Consider the following 20,975-nt stretch of genomic DNA (forward strand, 5'->3'; position numbering starts at 1 on the left):
AACAAAAATTCAGGCCCTTCTGCCCACCATAAAAAAAAAATAATTCTTAAAGACACTTGTAGGATAACTTGGAAAAAAATGTCCAGTGCATCTTCAATTTCTCCCTAGTGAGGCAGAGTATGTTATTCTTAATTTGTCCTTTATTATGTTTTAAGTCATTGAGGGCCATTTGGAAGCAGTTACCTACTTCCACAGATGTCCAGCCTCCTGTAACCCAACCAACTAAGCCACTGGCACAGATCCCAGATCAATTTCCTCTGTTCCTCCTGTATCTCCTCTTGTTCCGTATTACTGGCTCAAGGCACTGGGATTATATTTCAGGCCACATGAGACCTCTTCGAGATTTTAACTATAAATACAAAAAAAAAAGATCCTCATCTCCTTCGAGGTGGGAGAAATTAACTTGTATCCATTGCCAACAAGCAGCATCAGATTTCCAGCATAAAATTTAATGTAAGTAGATTTGAAACACCACAGTAAAAAGAATTAAACAATATAATGCAATCTGCCATTTCTGCTAATCAAGTGGCAAACAGCAAATCTCAAAGTGAGAATGTGCATCCTTTTGAAACCAGTCCTTCACAGGAGGACAGAAGATTTGGGCTCCCAACATACTCTTCTCATTACCTTTATGGCTAATTAATGCCCACCTTCCAATATACTTAATGTAAATAGGGAAAAAAAAAAACAAAAAAAAACAGTAGCTAGACATATCAGACAGTACTGGTAGGAACTGTACATTCCTTAAAATTCCTTAAAATAAAAAAGAAGAAAAAATATGTAAATTTCAAATATTTGACTTTCTTTTAAAAGAAAATTATGTTTTGCATTACAAAAAGGACAAAAAAAATGTCATGAAACGACCTACAAAAATAGTTATTTATAGCCATTTAGAAAAAGCTAGCTCTGAGATTAAACTAACTGCACAATACAAAATAGCTGGGTTTTCAGAAGCATAACTGTATATTAAACACTGGTTTTCTGTACTTAAGATCATCAATATTTAATCAAATTGCTTTTCTGAAAATTTCTTACTTCCCTAAGCTTTCTCTTATTACTCTATTTTTTCTTGATTTCTTTCCCTAAATCCCACATTGTAATGTCATTCTCTGCAGTGTTCCAACATCTGTTTCCTTCTTTGTCTCTGCCTTACCCTCTTTATCCTTTCCTCTACTTTGTGTTCTTCATCTTCACTATATTTTCTCTCCTCCTTAATTCTACACTATAGAGAATTAGGATTTTTTTTCTCTGCAGTGCAATACTGTTAATCTTTTCCACCCTTAAAAAGAGCCTGGAAGAGCTAGAAAGCAAGAAGAAGGTAGGAAGTAGATGTTTGGATCCAGACTTTAACTTCTGTATCATTATTTCTATAGAGTGATGAAACACATATGAGCATTCTATCCTTGGATCACATCTGAGATCCTGTGTTGTGTCACCCATTAACAAATAGATGCTGGTAGGTTTCAAGGAGTCTCCTTACCCACACTTTCATGGTTTCTTCTATGCCTGCAACATCCTATCTCAAATACAGCCAAAGGTTCACTCTTCCTTCCTGGAGAACAGCTTCACTGATTTTAATCAGCAAATCAGCAAAGACTGTATCCCCAAAGAACAGCCGTTAAAAGTGACCTATTTGTTATATATTTCCTTTTGAGATGGCTTGGAAAAGTTACGTCCACCAGCAAAAGTTATAGGACTGTTTATACTCCTGCTCAAGAAGACAGTTTAATTTTGGATAGTTTAATCAAAACCATAAATTCTGCAAAAAAAAATCACTTCAGTTGATAGTGTTTTCTGAAAGTACTCTCCAGTTTGCCAAAGGCTATTGAAGATAACCAAAAACAGAAATGGGGCAAGGAATGAGAAACAAAAGAAGCCACAGCTCAAACTGGCACACTCCCATATGCCAGAGAAGACAAACAGGAGAGAAAACTAAGCACAAAAACAAACCAAAAGTGTACAGCTGAATCAAAGAAAATTGGCACAAGCCGCCAACTCTGTTGTTGGAAATAATAATAAAGGAAGTACGGGCACAAAAGTCGTACTTCAGAGCCAGGAGTTATGATTGGAAAATGCAACTGTTCTTGCTTCCAGCAGCAAGTAAAACTGGGGAGCAACTGACTGGTAAACGAGCACTGTGTGACTATTTGATCTGGAGTCCAGCTGGTTTTCAGCATGCACTCTGAAGCTTGGAGGCTTCTTTTTATCTTATTGATTGCACTGTTTTGTGAAACAGAAGCATTCATCAAGGAGACTGTTAAAAGCTGTCAAGCCTGATAAAAATACTACACAAAATAAACTTGTTCTTTCCTTTTTATCCACAGGACTGTGTGCAGCAATGGTCCCTGCATTTCCGTGAGCTCTTCTACCTGCGTGATCCCAGATGCCAGCAGTACCCAGACTGGCCCACTGGTACAGGACACAGACAGCAGGGCTGTAGTCACCTGATGCCTCGCTGCAGGCCTGGGCTCCAGGAGGGCAGCCAGCTGACATGCCCTTTGTTCAACATTCTCAGGCACTTGGTCGTCAGAAAATAAACGAGGAGATCTCTGTGAGGTAAGGAAGGAGGGAGGAAGTAAATAAAAAAAAAAAAGTCCCAAAAGGAAAGGACACAAAAACGCCAGACAAAAGGTATGAAATTCACATGCAGAGCGTGAAAGAAGCTCCCCTCTGAAGATTGTTTTCATTTCTATTGTGTACTGGGTTACTATTCTAATGAAGTGCTAAATGTTGACCCTCCAGGCCAGGAGAAAGAACAGCTGAATTAGACATTATTCACAGCTCTCCCACTGCTGCAACAAGCGCAGAGCCTCTCTCTGGTATTACCATCCCTTACCATCCCAAGAACCCCCACCACTCTACATCGAGATGTGGCTTCTCATGCACAAAGGAACTTACCAACTCATTCTATTACAGTTCTTTTTTTTTTGTCAAGGACTTCCTTTACGCATCTAAATCAGCATATATTTGTGTTTATCAGATCTTCTGCACAGAAACGTACATTTTTAGGGGACTGGATTTCAACTTTCATAAAGAACGAATTAGTCTCCTTAAAGATGGTGGTTGTATATAAAAAGAGAATGCTGTACTTACCAACGAGAGGATGGTTAACCAGACTGGCTGGTTGATGCAAAGCATAGCAAAATCGAACTACCACAGAAGTTTCAGTTTTACTTCTGCACTTGTCTGCACTGCCATGTCAACACGCTCTAGGCACAATATTTCACACCTCTGCTATTCTGGTCCTTCATATCAGTCTTGCTAGCACGGAAAAAAGACCTGGCTTTGGGCCTGCTGTACAGGGCAGAAGTATCACTTGCAACACCACACAGCATTAGCAAATTTGTTTGTAGAGCTCAAAAGTAAATGGAGCAGGAACTACAAACGTGTGTGAAGAAACCTCAGGCTTAATCTGTCAAGAAAGCCAGAGTGCTGCTACAAATTGTTAACTGTTCTTCAAAGCAGAACAGAAAATAGGGTTCACACCCAATCAGTGAGAAACACTTTTTCCATTCAAATGCATAATACTCTCTATTTTCAGCTGCTTTCAGTTCCACCTACTCCTCTCTACTAGATCATTTTCACTACACTAGGGCCTATTATAAAGCTGTGGGTTCTGTGTCACTGCAGACACATGCTCATTCATTTTCCACTGCCTGTCAGAAAACATTCGGCCCACAAGTGCCTTTTGTGTAGAACACATTTTTGAAGTTCTAACAGTTTTATAGCTGGCTATCATTTATTACTTCATTCATTAAAAGCCTTTACTGGAATGTCAATTAATTTGCCAATAAGAATTCAAATCAACTCACTCTTTTGAGTGCCTATCTCTCCTTTTCCCATGCTTCTGTATAATACTGAACCATTCAGACAGCCCGTTGAACTTTTCATTAATAAGAAGGCTTCAAAGTCTCCATACTACATAGTGCCTCATCTTTGGCCTGTAGGAGGCAGGATGGAATGCCAGTTGTTTAACCATCCAGAAAGCAAGCAGCGAACACAATGCAACAGTGTTCGCATGAATTAGCACAAAACATAACTCTTCCTGTTCTGCTACAGCCATAGCATACTTCAATAAAGAGGTGTATGAGAAGAAGAAGAATGGGAAGAGTTTAAATGCCAAATCCACGGCAAAATGAAAGCATACAGCAAACTGTTGATGAAGGCTTGTTATGCGTTTATGTGGGCATCACACAGAAATGGTCACTCCTAATTGCAGTTGCAGCGTGTTAACAGCAGCAGTAGGTAAGTGTGTTTCACTACATGGTACATTTGCTCCCTGAATTGCACACATCCAACTCAGCATTGTGTCATCAGCGTCCATGCCATTTGTTCATGCTGTTTACCCTTTCCTGTCTGGGACTCTGCTCCCCAGGACATCCAGCACCAGGTTCCCTGTATGTCTGCAGGCAACAAATTGTGAGCTTAATAACAATCACAGACCAACTTCCTAGTCAAACAGACTTCATCTTACTTTGCTGACAACGCAAGCAGAAAAGAAGTCATAATGAAAGGTAAGTATTTTATTGAGAAGAATATTCTACAACTGACAATAATAACTTGGATCCCACAGGGAAGACTTAAGAAAAACAGTCTCTATATATTCATATTAAGTCGGTTAACTACAATTAGTGCAATAAAGATAATAAGACACTCATACTGTGATGTTAGATCAAAGGAAGTAAATAGAAAGTTTAAAAGAGGTGGCAGAAAGACTCCATTAGAAGTGCAGAGAGAGTTTTTAAAAGACATCAGTGCAACAAGGACATAGATCCACCTGACTTGTCATGAGGCCTTGGGCCAAGACAACTTCAGAAAAATAATAAGGAAAAAAAATCTCTTCAAAGGCAGACCCCTCAATTGGCTCTAATGGATTAGCTCTGTAGCACAGGATATAAATATTCCTCAGAATTAAAAGGAGGAAGCTGACTTTTTTTTTTTTTTAAAGCAAAGAGACATGCAAAAAAGTTTCCTACGGGACACAACACAGAAAATAGTGAAAGCATATCTAGACCCAGCAGCAGTAAGCTCTCATGACTGAACTAGGCAAGCGAAAGACAGGACAAACAAAACACTTGGAGAAGAGAGGGGGGGAAGACAGAGAGCTGAAGGGTCCTCAGTTACTGAAAGCCCTTTTTTTTGTATGGAAAATAATTGTCGTATTGTAGGTTGAAAAGCAAATTTCACCATTGCCTTCACTTCTCTATCTGCAAACTTGGGGAAAAACTGTTGTTTTCTCATAAAACTTACCTGTTAAAATCTTCAAAAGACTTTGACAAGAGGAAGACTGTCACAATATCTAGCAATACAGTTCCGCATTCAAGTCAATTCAGTTTAGCCACAGACTTTGCCCATTCTACCCAGATGTACATCCTGAATCCTTCCTTGCACCATGCTGTCCACAGCGTGCCAGAAAACTAATCACTTTTTTGTTAGGACAGTTTTAAATCAGTTCAGTAAGCATCCCTGGTTTGTCTCATGGGTGCACAATCTGACACAGAAGAGGTGGCAGAGAATGTATAGGGGGCAGAAAGGAATGACCCTTCTCTATTCTCCTTAAAGGTAACATGTATTTATGGAGTTGATGAGCAAACAGGTGCTCGGAAAAGAAACATTATGTATCTCTGGGGAAATTTACTTGTGTAACTCCTATTGAATGTATGGGATGTCTCTGAAACTGCAGCTGCCTTTTTATCACCGAAAGATTAGTTCAGGGTTAATGAAGGAGTGGAATTTATTACTGCAGTAGGAAGATGAAACAAAAATAGATACAACTCAAAGAAGCAGGATGACCGTGTACAGCAAACAAACAGGCATTTAAAGATTTCAGGTAATATTTAACTAGAAAGACAACAAATACACGTGTACACACATCTGGCAGCAGATGTATATGCTGTGTGCAGAACAAGGCTTACGGAAAATGCGAACTAAGACGGACAGAACGCAAAGTCTTGTTGAGACAAAAGGCTGGGTGTGGGGGAAACAGAAGGACCAATTCAGACACATGCAGGGCACAACAACAGTTCAAAAAAGCACTTCATACAAGTAAACTTCAAAGAGTTTCACGGATAAAAGAGGAAATTCTCAGTCACACTTGTATAAACAAAATGCAGAGATGGAGAAAACTTGTGGTTTCCATCTCTGAACTACTCCAAAAAGTAGTTTTTTCTGTAGTTCTGCATAGAAAAAAGGAGTTTTTGGAGGGTGAACAACCCATATGTAATACAGGATCAAGTTCTATTGCTTAGACAGAGGCACACCCCTTCTATTCCATTTCAACTTTGCTTCTACTCAAAACTGAATAAGGCTGCTGTGATTACCAATTACCCTACAGTGAAATCTCAGAATCTCCAGTGCATCAGATAATCATCATAACCGTATTTTTTGTAGATAACACACTATCCTGTGTGTCTAATCTAAGAGTTTGATGAAGCTCCATCTACATACGAAAAAAAGAAACTGGAAATGTATTTGTAAATAGGATATCTGGTAACTGATTTAGTCACTTGTACAAGCAGTAATGAAGAGAGAGGGACAGAGCATGCAGAGGAAATCACCTGCAGCCTGGGATACGGTGGAGAGGAAGGTGGAGTGGAAGAAGAGAGCATGATCACTTTTTTGGGGCAGGTCCGAGAACGTTCCTTACTCCTCATCTTTTTTTAAAACAGAAAAAGAAATAAAAAATCGTAATAATGGTAGGAAAGCTAAGATAACGTTTCCATTCGTTGACCTTGGGAAGACAGGCCAGAATGCGTAAGCAGAGAGACTGCAATCTTCTGCTCACCACCAGCGATCTAAAGCCACATTTTACCAAAGCTGAAAGAGGTAATTTTTTCTCCTATATTCACATGATCACGTCTTATTTGACAGAATCTTCTACAGACAGCCAATAAGCATGTAATTACAGCAATAACCAACTAAATCAACTGTTTCTGACTCAAGGACTTGTGCTCAGACAAATGTACAACTTGGAACTCTCAGCAGTGGAATTGGACTGCTCTTTTTGCTTCACGAAAAACTACTTATTGTTGTGCTCTGCAGTGTTTAAGAATAACCACTGTGTTGACCTAATTACTCTTGCTGGCAGTTCATTAGCAATACAAGTCACAGTGCTCTGTTCTCAGCTTCAAATCCATCTTCTCTGCCTTACAGATATTAAACCATTTCAGGCAAATTAAATTGCACTTTGCCATTCTACTGGAACAGAAATACAGCTGCTTTAAAGGCAATATGTAGATATCTAGTAATCTGAAGACTGCACAATGCAGGTATGTCCTCATTTTTATACACCAAAAAGAACATGCCTTCCTAGTTCTTTATGTCATTGTTACAGATAGTCTTGTAATGTATATTCTGCCTATTGTTTCCTTTGCTTTTTACCAGAGCATATCTGGTAAATGTTGCACTGCAAAAAAAAAAAAAAAAAAAAAAGCTTGTGTACCTGGAACCAGTGTTAGATAGCCTCTAAAGAAACAGCATTCTATTTAAAGATATATACATGTTCACTATGGTCCTGACAGCTGCGCTGGCACTAACATCTTTTGGGTGTTCTCTTCCCCTTCAGCAAAAAAAGTCAATTTTAATTCAAACAGATGCTACAAGCAGCTTAAACTAAGCCACATGTCTTTGCAATGAAGTGGATGAGGAACATTTATACGCTCAGCCGTGAAAGCACTAGTCTCAAGCAGAAAGGGTGCTAACATTTTCAACCACTACAGCTGTTTATGGACTGTCATCTAAAACAGCCTAGTTTGCATTTCAAATTTCAGTATATTCACATGCTTGTATAATTTTCCACGGCAGATCATAATATATGGCATTGTATAGGATGTAGGATCCATTTCTGAGCATGCAAAGACAAAGATGGCTACAGGAATGAGGAAAGAAAAACATATCAACATATTCAAATGAGAAATTAATTAGGAAAAACAGTACTGGTAATATAAGATCTCTTCTGCTGAGATTTCAGCTCCAACTGACTGTGGCCATTTCATTCACTACATGTCTTTAAAGATCACAGTTGTAACAGAGCTACTGAGAAGCGTTTTTACTGCTGCACTTATATCACATTGCAGGGAACCTCCTCGAAAGAACAAGCATCAGACCTCCAGAGACAGAAGAGACCTGCATTATACAGCATGTGATTTCTGTCTTACATGCATCTTTGTACACATCAGTGATTCCAGCTTCTGTATTACACACTTCTTGTTGTGAGATCTCTGAAACTGTGGCAGAAGACTGCTGAAAACCATAAGCTGAGAGTCTGGAAAACCAGGACAAAGTTCAGTTTAAAGGGCTGATCTCCCATTCCATACCCAAACAGTCATATATTCTTCTGGATAGACAGAGTATATGGCTTCATGATCCCAGATGAGACGCTCAAAAAAGCATGACTGCCCAAAACCAGAAAGCAATAGTACACAATATGGAAGATGTTTTTGCACAGCTAAGAGTTAATTTGAGATTAACCACCGTACCATAAAACGCAATCCAAATTTTTTAAGGGATACTATAATCATATAAAAACTTCCACATATTTGTACTGTGCATTTACACAAACATTATCTTAATGCATTACTAGCTGCTGCTGAGGTGCTCCTAATAGCATGAACTAGTTTTGACAATACAGATTAACATTCTCAATGTGTTGTTCAACAAAGAAAATACTGCAGTTCAATTCATGAGGAAAACACAGGCCACACTGAATGCACAGAAGCAGACTGAAGAGGTTTCTAATGTTTCAAGGTTATGTCTTTGGAAGAGAGATAGCAAGAAAGTCTTGAGATGAAAGTAAAAATTGTTTCAGAATAGATTCTGACAGGACTTTACTCTTTCTTGCAAATTTGTTGTATCAAGCCATCCCTACCCTACCTCTACAACACACACAGAGACACTCTAAATTATGATCTGTTTGCACTGCTGGTCTGGTAACTCTTTCATTTTAATTCTAGAGCAAAGCAAGATCTTAGACTTAAACTGACAAGCCAGGACAGCTAAGGAAATTCATCTGCCAGACAGTGGCAGACCATAGCCCAAGGCACATGCAAATTTTCCATCAAAACTGGTGCTCCAACCTGGACCACCTCCTCCTTTGCAACTATCCCATTTTCCCCCTGCAATCACTCTTGCTGCTTTTGCAGTAGTTTCCTCTTCCACGCAGCTTCCAAGATGCAGGACCAAACCTATCAATCACACCATAGGAAACTGCCCTTCTCCTAAGAACCCCTGAGGATCTACACTTCACCCTGCCTGTGGGCAAGAACATTAGGCAACTAGCTATTTCCCTCAAAAGCAGGTCACCACTTTGTCCCCTTAGTAACTGCTTTGCTCCTCTTCAAAAGACTCCTCAGTAGAATGCTTCCACTATGTGGTATTCCTTGTGCGGAATCACTGAAGGAAGATTCTGCTTCTGAACTCTTGATACCTGTGCCAAACAAGAGAACCCCTTCCCATACCTCCATGAGCAGCTCTTCCTAAATCAGCCCTTTACAGCCAACACAAATGCTCCCTGAAGAACTTGTCAGGAGCCATACCACTCCTTCACAGCATCTCCACAACACAAACAGGTATCCAGCACCAATTCCACTGCTGGTGATCTGTGGCCCAGGGAATAGCTTTGTAGCTAGTGCCTAATGTCGCTGCAGAAGGCTGTTTTAGTACTGTAGTAAGGCAGTCTCACAGCTATCAGATTCCACATGCCTAAGCAACTAGAATTAGCAGTCAGCTGAAGCACTGCTTCAACAACAACTTCCCGCAGGATGGATTTCTGTCCCAGCTTGGCAAAGCTGGCTGCTTGGTTCACTGGATGGCTTCTAGCCTCTCCTGATCTCCCATCAGTCCAGAATAAATAGTTCTATATACTTCCAAAGGCTTTTGGATGGAGACAAGTCATGCTCTTCATTTCCCCAAAATTCCTAAGGAACCTCTGGAAGAGGGACATTATGAACTGCTTCTTTGATCCTAATTCTGAAGACTGTACACCTTGGAGATCCACTTTTACTCTTCTCCATTTCATTGTCAGACGAAAAGCATGAAATTTGCACCCAAGAACCAACCATCTTCTGTTGACATAGTAAAAGCTCATCAAGGTAAGATTAAGCTCATCAAGGAGCAATGGTGAGTGGAAAAGTACCCAAAAACAGCTATCAGTGTCATGTTAAATAAAAAAAAACTAAGTACTTCGAATGTACAATTATTAAATGAAGTTTTTTCAAGAATTTGCCCTACACTGCCACGTATATGGAGATGGCTATCAATTGTTGAGGGAGACTAGAGGACTTTTTTCTCTCCTTTTCAATAAATTGTGTGGTTCCAAACAAGAACAAAAACAAGAATAAACTGGTTTCGAGAAGAAAATCCTCATAATAAAAATGGGAAACAAAAATTACAAAAGGAAGACAATAAGAACTTCTGTGTTTCACTGTAAAGGCTAGATTACAAAGCCTTCATACAGTTTCAGCAGTAAGTTCAAATATAACTCTCAAGGCTGCAGGGATGGGATCTTCTCCAAGGTCAAAACCACAAATCTTAATTCGTCTGAACTGAGAAAGACAACCAGTGCAATGCAATTTTCCTTTTACTGTAAGGTAGAGGGCACCACAAGCAGTGCTCATCAACTGCACTGGTATTGTACAGCTGTCTACAATTCTTCCGCATCATTTCTCCCCTATACGGAGAAGTACTCCTAAAATCTGAAATCTGTCTTCATCATGGATGATGAGTATCCACTTGAAAGTACTCATTAGCTTATAAAGAAAATTTTGAAGAGAAGGTAGAAGAATAAACAAGTCAGGAAAACTAAGCGTAATGTCGACATTTTTAAGACAGTCTTAATGACAACAATTCCCCTGCTTTGAGTTTTCTTCTTTGGAAAGAAATCTTCTAGATGATGGCACTGGTCATGACATGAAGCACTACTTGCGTTGAATACCTTAAGCATAAAGTACACCATGAATCCATAAACATGCAGAAAAGTCAACTTCCAAAGTACTGTGATTTTCTTCCTCTTGACTCCAAAGTACGCACTGATTAAACTGCAACCAGAAAGAAACAGATGCTTCTCTACATTATGACTGCCAGAAAAATATATCTCAGCACTCTCAGAAACAAGAGAGTGTGATTTGCACAGGGAAGAAGTGGAAGTAGAGGAAGCAGTAAGATAAGTATCCCGTTTGCCTGAAAAGACTGACTGTCACAAGTCTTGCTTTTGAAAGTGCGCTGCTGAAAAAAAAACACGAGTAATGATAATGAGTCAAAACACACTGGAGAGAAAATAAAATATGATACCTAATGATTTTTCTTCTGTTGATCCCTGTTCTGTCACTCTGCATGGCAGAAAATCTAAAATATACTTAGTCTACAGTACTACAGGAATCTGCAATGCAATGAAGGTGATAATGTGGCAAGCTGGGTCACAAAGAAAGGGAAACTACAGTAACTGAAAAGTCTCTTCTAACTGCAGAATATGTAAGATTTCATGTGAATAGAAAAACTGATAACCAATTTTGCTTTTTATACTTATGAAGAGCTTCAATATTACAGCTTCCACAACACTTTTAACCTCGCTGGCTGCAGTAATTGCCAACATACTCTCTATTCTTTTCCACATGAATAATCGAGAAATACCCCAGATGATACAACATTGCATCTGCAGGCAAGGTTTCCGATGAAGCAACCACTGAAGCCCTAGAGAGCTGAAACTAGCATAAGAGGCAGGCTTTGATTTTATTCATTACAAATTAAATTGTTAAAAATAAGAGACTCACATTGAAAGGACCGGTTTTGCTGGAAAACGATTGGTTTAAAAAACAGGAGAGTGAGAGCTGGTGTTGGGTGCAGGCAACAGATCATACTCATAATCAGTTTCTTTACCTGTTTCCACTGGGGTATAGGAGCTAGACGGCCCTGCTCTCGTCTGCTGGATGGTTGATTGTGAACACGTTCTTGATAAGGCAGGACAGGCTGCTGCATGCAGGTTGCAGGGCAAGTGGGTTGGGAGCAAGGAGGAATGATATAATAGCAGAAGAAATTTAAGGAAAGCCAAAGAAATGGGAGACACAATCAGACATACAAACATTTAAGAAAAAAAAAACAGAGGGTAGGGGAGAATTCATTTAGCAAGTCATATATGAAAAGGGAAAAGACAAAAAAAAAAGGGGGGGGAAATGCACATTTTTTGGACCTTCCCTTTATTTTCATTATTTCTTCAATTCAGCCTGGTTATTCTAGACAATAAGCAGTGGCCAAGGAAACATTTTTTTGATAAACGGTAGGATATAAGTCACCATTCTGAGATTATGCTATGCTACTAACACTGGTGTGCAATGTAGCATACGTACACCTAAATTCAGCTTAAAGTAGCTAGATAAGGTTCCATTCACAATCTGGCCAGGGCAGCAGAGTTTGACATGAGCTATGAAGACAGAGTAAGCTTTAGAGCAACTCAGGCACTTAAACCATACTGGGCCTCATACTGCTGACACTGCACCGCTAGCAGTACCTTGAACTGACTCAACATAACTTCAGATATGACTACCCTGCAGTTGCAGTAGTTCAGATACTGTACTGAATAACCAGCAGTCACCAGGAAGCCTTATTTGAATTGATATAAACATTCTGATTGTAAAGAACCTCCCAGCTATTTATCTGCTATGCTTATGTGCAGATAGAAAACTTAATCACAGCCCACAAGAATAAACATATAACCTGATAATGAAAATCTTCAAATTAGAAACTAAATTAGAATTATTAAAGGTTAGAAATGGGATTTTCCTGGACAGCTTTTCCAACAGCAATAGTAATTATAAAAGAAACTTAATTCGTGGTCAGGTATTTTTGAAAGAGATTATGTAACATAATACTGGCAGTAACAGGAAAGTGGACTTTCATTAGGAAGTTCATCATCTCATACTCCTAAATTTAATTTCTTTCTCTTTTGAGTAACCTTCACTCCTCCCTAGCAGAGCCTTTGAAGTAGAAGAGCACCGCTAGCATCCAGTCTTGAGGAATGCATGTTATTACTCACAATTTTCTGTCATGATTCCAAAATACTAGGATTTATTGACCATCTCCTACCTGTCTTCGTAATGTTGAGGACTGTACTGGTGCATTCTCCTCAAACTTGGCCAGTAGCTGGGTTGCCATGGACTTGACTTTGTTCTGATTCCCAATGGCAGCATCAATTCTCCTCTCTGTCAGGGCGCTCACCAGTGTAGGTCTTTCTTCTCTGTAGCTTCGAGGAATGTCCTCCTATCAATCAGTGAGATCAACATTGAACAAATACATCCGAATCACCTTTTCCACTCTTCCTCTTTGCTGTACTAGGTTTCTACACTGTACAAAACAGATCTAATACTTTGCATTTAAAAGCTCGCATTTTAGTTTTCTTTGGTATGCCATCAAAAGCTTGGATAAACTTTCCTCATTTTTCCAACCTTACTTGATACACTTACCTACCAAAGAGACCACAGTTGAAACACCCTCATAAATCTGCTGATGTAAAGCAAATGGATATCTTCACAGCTTCACTGACAATTCCAACTACTAAATTTTAGTTCACTTGTACCTGTTTGACTATAAGCACTTGAACTGAAGGACTACCTTGTGGAGCATACTGGATATGTATGCATTTTGCACTAACTGAGATTACAGATCAAATACGAATGAAATGTCCGACTACTGAATGATTTTACTAAATGAAGTTTTATTCTTGGTGCATTCATCAAATCAAAGTAAAGAGCAGTAAAAATAGAATATGAAGGAAATGCAGTATTTCATTTCTAGTGTACTCTTCCCTCATAAGCATCAATAAAATATTTTCTCTACAAATACAACACGGCATAAGCTTTGAAGAAGAATTTTAATTTATAAATTCTAAAATAAGGCCTGCCTGGATATGGAAAATAAAAGGATTGAAGTGAGAATAAAGAATGTACCATATATACTTTTCTCCTTTACATCTTTCTCATAGTAATACTTACATCCTCAGATTGGCTGGTTTTCCTCCTCTTTCCTGCACCGTCCAATTCCTTTTCTTTTTTGTCCTGAAAACAGAGGGAGGAGGAATGAAAACAATGATAAAGACTCTCATATATTTCTGGCCTGAGATAAATGTCATCAGTGCACTTAAGCCTTGCAACACAACTAATTCTCTAAGGTCATTCTCCATCTGTTTAAGGAAAGGGTTTGTTGTTGTTGCTGCTGTTTGTTTGATTTTGTTTGTTTGTTTTTCCCTTTATTGTCCTTAGGGATTTCTAGCATTCATATTGGAAAGTCTACCTGACTGAAGTATATCCCCAAACTCTTCCAAAAAGCTAGGATTTTAAGACTGAAGTATATCACAAACTGAGAATGCATATTACTAACGTAATTCTGCAGTTATAAAGGTCATGTATTGTCACGATCTGATGAACATCTGTTTTTTTGGTAGATACACAGCAGACAGACGTATCCATTTCTAGTGCCACCTACTTGGACAGCAGCCTAGCAAACACAAAAGTGATCGAGCCTGTGGTATGGTTACCTTTGGAGTGCGTTTCCGAGATATACTTTGTCCCAGTTTACTGAGAAAAGAGATAGGAGACTTGGTACTGGCAATTAGGGCAGCCTTTTCTTCTGCGTTCAGGTCCACACTATCTGTAAGTAGATACAGGTAGGAGAAGGAATGCCAAGAAATTATTTCTGAAGTGCTGTTATTAAATACATAACATAATGCTTTCTTCATTTTGCCAAAATCAATTCTCCCTCTAGGTTTTATAACGACCCAGAATACTGTGTTTGTTCACTTTCATATTTGAAGAGCATCATCATCATCAGTATTAATAAAGGGGGTTCAGAGTTTTGGAAATAAAACCTAATTGATAACAAACTATATTTTTTCAAGGCTATTAAACACATCTTTTTTTTCCCACCAAAATTATAGAGTTGAATATCTTAGGACATTAATTAAGATCATCAATAACAACAAAAAAAATATTGCATTATTAAGACTTAGAGGTGGACAATCTTTGCTTCTGTTAGGCAATTACATCCTTCACTTCTAATCTGTCCTTCATTCCTGCCTCTCACTGGCCTGGAGTTACTCTCACCGTTCATGGATAGTACATAACAGCTACAAAACTTGACCGGAGTTTTGAAATTACCTGCTAAACAATTACGAACAAGGCATCTCACATTAGCAAAGACTGATGAACCCCTAATAAACAGCAAGAGACCAGAAAAGTTGTCTAGTAGTGCTGAAGTGATTTTAAACTTCTGAGGACATTAGTTTGAATTTATTAACTCCACTTTTTGCTCCTGATGCTGCTAACATGGCTAGCAACAACAACAATATCAACAACAACAAGAAGGTAACTTCTTGAAACGTAAAGTTATTGAGTAACTAGTTATAAGCTTATGTGGAAAAAGCATGAAAATAACACGCATTCATTCTACAGCTGCCTTTAAAGATCATAGACCTGCACCAAGCTCCTTACCACTAGAAGGGATGGTGTCTTTGAACATCTCATAGAACTGCGTGAGGTACATCACCATTGACAGTTTATCTGGTTCCCCAACAGATGCCATTTCCTTTCCAGTCATAATGGGAGATATTCCAAACTCTTTTTCAGCAATGTCAAAGGCCAGCTGGTTATTCTTCTCCACATTGTGTTCATCCAAAGAATCAAAGTCTCTGCAATGGGCAGGAAGAGGGCATGCGATGAATCAAGTGGAAGGCAGTCTTCTGAGAGGATTCAGGTATTTTTTATTTTTTTCTAAATCTCTCAAATTTACTTGCCAACAAATTTTTTTTTGGATTGTAGAGTTGATGAACTTTGGCTCAAACTTTTTTTGTTACTCTTTCAATAGACCTTTTTTTTTTTTTTCTTTTAAGAACATACTGGTACCTCTGTCAGCCAGTCTTTTCCCATTCTAGAATGGAGTAGCTGTTTTACCCACTACAAAGTTTACAGGCAGCAACCTCTCTATTCAGACGGTGAGTCACTACTTCTATAAGGGGCAGCCTCAACATTTTTAAAAAGAGTTACTGTCAAAAAGGAGATTATAAAGGCTTGTGTAGAGACTTGTTCACAAGAAATTTAACTGAAGCCATCAACTGTTCTTGACTAATTCCGCAGAGAGAACAGTTTTCTGACAATAATGCATTCTAGTCTGTACCAATTTGAACTTTAATTCTGTCAAATCATCCATAAAGGAAAATGACAACATGTTTACCTTCATATTCATTAAGCTATTACAACCTTCCACTCTGCTGGTGAATCACTGTACATTCGTTTCCATCAAGCTTAATTGAATTCATTTCAATCCATTTCTTCATTAGTCACAAATGCACTGCTTCCGTCTCAATAGTACTAGTTTGAAATAAAACTGCTGTTCTGCCCTTCCCAGATCTTCAAAAGAGCAAATTACTTACATTAAGTCTGGACGGTATCTGTGGATAATGGCACACAAAGCTAAGCCACTTTTCCATGACATCGTGAGATCTGTCACATTTACACCAGCATACCCATCTGTCTGCCTCTGGCACCAACTGAGCAATTTACTAGAGCGAGCTACAGACTCTGTAAGAAATCATGCTGTTAGGTAGAAACATACAAGATCTCTTTTCTGAATTCTAACTACTTCATAAAGAATACAAGTCAACAAATAAAACATTCATGTAAAGAATAAGCTCCTTCTACAATGGACAGCATAGGACAAAACTACTGTTATTTTTTTAAAGACTATCACACCTAATTTAGATGCAAGAAAGGGTTTTTCATTCGCTAGAAAGTATTTACCTAAGTTATAACTTGACATATAACTCACCCAAAAGGAGCCCCAAGAATTATAAAGAAATCACAAAGGCTTGTTTTAAATATGACCTAAAGGTTATAGAGTAGTACAATATTCTCTGAAGCCCAGATACAGTATTTCTAATGGAAGAACCGCAAATTTACTTTTGCAACTCTTTCTTTTTGATTGAAAGTTTTCCATTAGAAGTACTGACCTGTTTTGACCTTGCCTTACTGCAAGATCTGACAAGATTACAGCCTAAAGGGAAAAGGTTGCAGGCCAAAGAACATATTCAAAGACTACATAGATTTTCAGCAGTGAAAGGAAGCCCTGCAGCAAAGCACTATTGAGGGAGTCCCCAAACACCATCTGGACATCCAAAGGCAAGGTGTGCAAATGGAAAAGACCAACATACCCCTCAGGGTACAGGACAAGTAGACAGATATTGAAATGCTTATCACAAGGCATCTAGCTTTCAGAGTAATGCAAGTGAGGTTTCATTTAATTAAGCTAGGAGATGAGATTAAGTAAAGTATGACCATGAGAGACTATACTAGACATACCTTCTATTATTTTTATTAAAATTTTGGGTTTATGATTAGAGTGAATTCAAGATAGCCTTCTGCACATTAAGTAAAGATACTGATATAGGATAAAATACATAAAGAAAAATGCTTGTATAAGGAAATATGCTCTAAAATTTTAACAGTGTTATAGAGGCAATTGGGCAAATAAAAGTGTATTTGCATGTTAATTGAAAATTGAATTATTAGAAAAGAATCAGATTGTTGACAAAATAATTGCCTTTTCTAAACCAAAAGAAGCTGCCAAAACATTACACTAGAATCCTGTTGCTCTACGTGCCCTGCACTGATGCAGCATTAGAATATCAAAAGGAATGGAGCAGTAAGCAGGCCTACCATTCCGAGTCAGCTTTGGTGTCCTGGAGTTCACAAAATTCTCTATTTCCAGGTGTATGTCTTTCAAATCTCCTGTATTATACAAGTGGCGTACCTAAAACGATACAAAAAACTAAAAGTGACCAACACACCATGTACCCAGTGAATACAGAAAGAGCAGGAAGACAAGCAGCAGCTATCTCAAGGCAAAAGAACAAGTATTCTTATGTAGCAGAAATCTCTAGCCCAAGAAGTCCAGAACAAGGAACAACTTATCAGCACTGAACAGTCTAGCTGACTGATGCAGCTCAGTGGATACCAGATCGCAGTCATAAACTGGTACTACAAAATGCATGCAAAATCAAAAATACAACTGAATTAAAAGCACATTTTTAATTCTCCAAAACTCGAAATAGGAATTTGGTAAAGAGGTCAACTCTTGACTAATATATCTGCATTTCACTGTTTCCAAGTTATACTGCCACAGTCAGGTCACTATCCCTAAAATATCAGCATAGTTTCACCTAAGAAAAGAGAATGCAGATTACAAACATTCAGAGGCATCACTTATCTCCAGTTACCTGCTGTGGCCGCAAGAAGTTGACGTTGATATTGGGATACCGGGTGGCTGGATCAATGCTATAATGGCTGAAGTTTTTACTCACATTCTCAGGGGTGGTCTGAGGCAGTAGTCTATAAATGCTTTCCCTTGAAAAAAAAAAAATCTTTCTATTTTGTGTTTGTTTTTTTTTTTAATATAAAAGATGCAACACTATTAATACCACTAAGTCAGTTCTGGAGACAAAAAACTTGGATAGCTAAGAATCCTTATAAGCGTATTTAAATCTGCAATTTAATACAACTCCAGAAATCAAAAGGAAGGAAGAAAACAAAACACTGACCACAACCAAAAGGGTTCCCCAGTACAGGAAAACAATGACACTCTGAAATGACTCAGGAAGAAGGCTACCAAGGAGACTGGAGTACTCAGTCTGTGGGGAGAGGCCAAGGAAACTGGATTTGGCCAGCCTGAAGAAAAGAAGGCTGAGAGATCTTATTGCTCTCTGCAAATATCTAATGACATCTGGCAACAACTGCAACATGATTAACTTCACCATTTTTCAAAATTAAAAAAAGTAGAATATTAAATATTTAACATACATAGAATTTTTAAAAATATACTACTGTTCCTAATAGAAGTTGCAATTGTTTAAAATAGGTTCTTATACATTGCTTTTACTTACTCCATTTTTTTATGACTGAAGTTCTGATTCTAAGCGATGACCTTAAGTCACCAAAACAAGTCTCAACAAAAGATGATGGAAACATCAAGAGCATGACACTCCAAAGAAAGAAAAAAAGACAAGATGTTCTTTGGCTCACATGAAACAAAGTGACCAATTATTTGAAATAAAAAACAGGTCATAGCTTCTTTGAGAGAAAATCATAATAGACATTTACAAGATAATAAGGGACAGCAAAAATTTTTGTCTTTCTTTTTAAAGGCAGCTACATCTTCATCTGGCTTGCTATTGCAATGCTGGTGACAGTAAGTTAGACTCCCTTTCTCTACATAATAAGTACCAAGAAGAGACTCTCCACGTAATCAGTTTTGTAAAACTAGGACCAAGAACAGCTGCAGCATTTCTTATTCTTCTATAAATATACTTTAGTTTATCAGCTCCTTTGGAAATTTTTCTTTAATTCAGTTATAGCTAAAAGCACCCTCTAAAAACAGCAGGAATCTGTATCTCCTATTCTGTCTATGTATTTGTACTAGAAGGGACTGGAATTAATGACAAAACACTGGAAGATTAGATTAGAACTCAAAATGTAAACATTTTTTTCTATTACCTCTCTGCAAGAACTTCCAAAGGACTTGCTCCGAGTGACCAACTTCGTACCATCCAAGCAGAGTCCATTGCAGCCAAAAATCCTCTCGCTATTCCAGTTCCCATTGGCCAAAATGGCTAATATTATAGTCCACAAAAAGAAGATGAGAAAGGAAAAGCATCAGTTAGGGAAAACCTTAAATTAATATCAAGAATATAGTCAGGGAATAATCTGCTGGGAAATTTTAGCTCAGTAATTAGCTTAAAGCTCTACTCCTGTTCGGCTAGAGGAAGTTATACGCATTGTGATTTGTCCTTGAGGTCCCCAATAGCCAAACACTCCTCTAATTCCAACAACAATTCATTGCCTAGAGTGCCTTAAAAGCTACTCTTCAATACTGTATTTTTTAACCAACTATAAAATGCTAATTATTAACAGGCCTAGAGTAGGTTCCCATACAGAGTGTAATTGCCTCAATAAGAAGCACATGGAACAGATATAATTTCAGATAAATTTCTGCACATATTTTCTTAAGCAAGATCGTTTCTATACTAAATATTCTGTTTTCCCAAGACTCCTACCCTTCCTTCAAATCTCTTACTTTGTTATACAATAAACAGCAGCACTCCTTATAATAACTATCTTATAGGCAATGCATATTTCAGTGATGGGTGCAATGGTTTGTGCTTACGCTTCAATGCACTGTTTACAGATGATCAGTCTAAAAGACAAACCTCTAAGAGACTGTCCCCAACCAGTGCCACAAGTAACTGGTGGCCATTCTGCTCTCGCACCAGTGCTGCATTCTCTGATGCATACATGCACGTGAAGTCAAACATTGCCACATCTGGCTGCCCATAGTGATTAATGGCAAAGTCCAGTGATGGCAGCTGCTGATTAGTGGAGAAGTCAGCTGCTTCTCTGGCATAGTTTAGCAAAGCTTCCTGGTCCACATTCTCCCGTGAGAGTAATAACTCCGTATCAGCATAATCCTGACAAAGAGAAACAAGTAAAAGTGAGACAGCCAAATCCACAAGGTTATTTTAAGACTGGCATATCTAAGTGTTGGCATTAAATTTTATACAAATCCACTGATAATGGTCTGCCCTTAAATTCTCACATTCCTAGCGATGTTTATAATTTGGAGGAAAAATTTGTAAATACTACTGGCATTTCTGAGTGTGAAAGGGCTAAGAAACTTCTGAGCTTTTCACTTCACACAAAAGGAGCAAGATCTCAATCTTTTTGCTTTCACTTGTAGACAAACTACTTTTACATTTGCTTCTGTCAGAATTAGGTGCAGGTAAATTTCCAAGACTTTCTTTACTCCCTGTTTTTTCACTTTTATAAACGAAAAGCCCAGATAAGCCAACAAAGGTTCTTTCTGCGTCTTTTTTCTTAGCATGCACAAAACCCTCACACTGACAAGTTTAGATGGGGTAACATTCTTATAACACTTCTAATAGCTGA

The 20,975-nt window shown here is 38.3% G+C and overlaps 1 protein-coding gene across 16 annotated transcripts in view; it reads right to left on the bottom strand.

Moving 5' to 3' along the window:
• Positions 1 to 20,975, bottom strand: part of MICAL3 (microtubule associated monooxygenase, calponin and LIM domain containing 3) — a 154,423-nt gene that overhangs the window by 78,607 nt on the left and 54,841 nt on the right. For 11 of the 16 annotated variants that reach the window (XM_021390170.1, XM_021390212.1, XM_021390159.1 and 8 more), the window contains exons 8-17: positions 20,240 to 20,497; positions 19,527 to 19,642; positions 18,254 to 18,380; positions 17,694 to 17,787; positions 16,412 to 16,559; positions 15,474 to 15,670; positions 14,522 to 14,634; positions 13,980 to 14,042; positions 13,075 to 13,248; positions 11,872 to 11,964 (exon numbers count right to left, since the gene is read on the bottom strand). In XM_021390170.1, coding sequence (XP_021245845.1) covers positions 11,872 to 11,964; positions 13,075 to 13,248; positions 13,980 to 14,042; positions 14,522 to 14,634; positions 15,474 to 15,670; positions 16,412 to 16,559; positions 17,694 to 17,787; positions 18,254 to 18,380; positions 19,527 to 19,642; positions 20,240 to 20,497 — 1,383 coding nt within the window. Of the gene's footprint in view, positions 1 to 2,444; positions 2,550 to 4,346; positions 4,404 to 6,557; positions 6,654 to 11,871; positions 11,965 to 13,074; positions 13,249 to 13,979; positions 14,043 to 14,521; positions 14,635 to 15,473; positions 15,671 to 16,411; positions 16,560 to 17,693; positions 17,788 to 18,253; positions 18,381 to 19,526; positions 19,643 to 20,239; positions 20,498 to 20,975 lie in introns of all 16 variants that reach the window. The other 5 variants (XM_021390217.1, XM_021390237.1, XM_021390260.1 and 2 more) reach the window with 3 other exon arrangements.

This window comes from Numida meleagris, chromosome 1 (genome assembly GCF_002078875.1).
Source record: "Numida meleagris isolate 19003 breed g44 Domestic line chromosome 1, NumMel1.0, whole genome shotgun sequence".
NCBI classification, from domain to species: Eukaryota; Metazoa; Chordata; class Aves; order Galliformes; family Numididae; genus Numida; species Numida meleagris.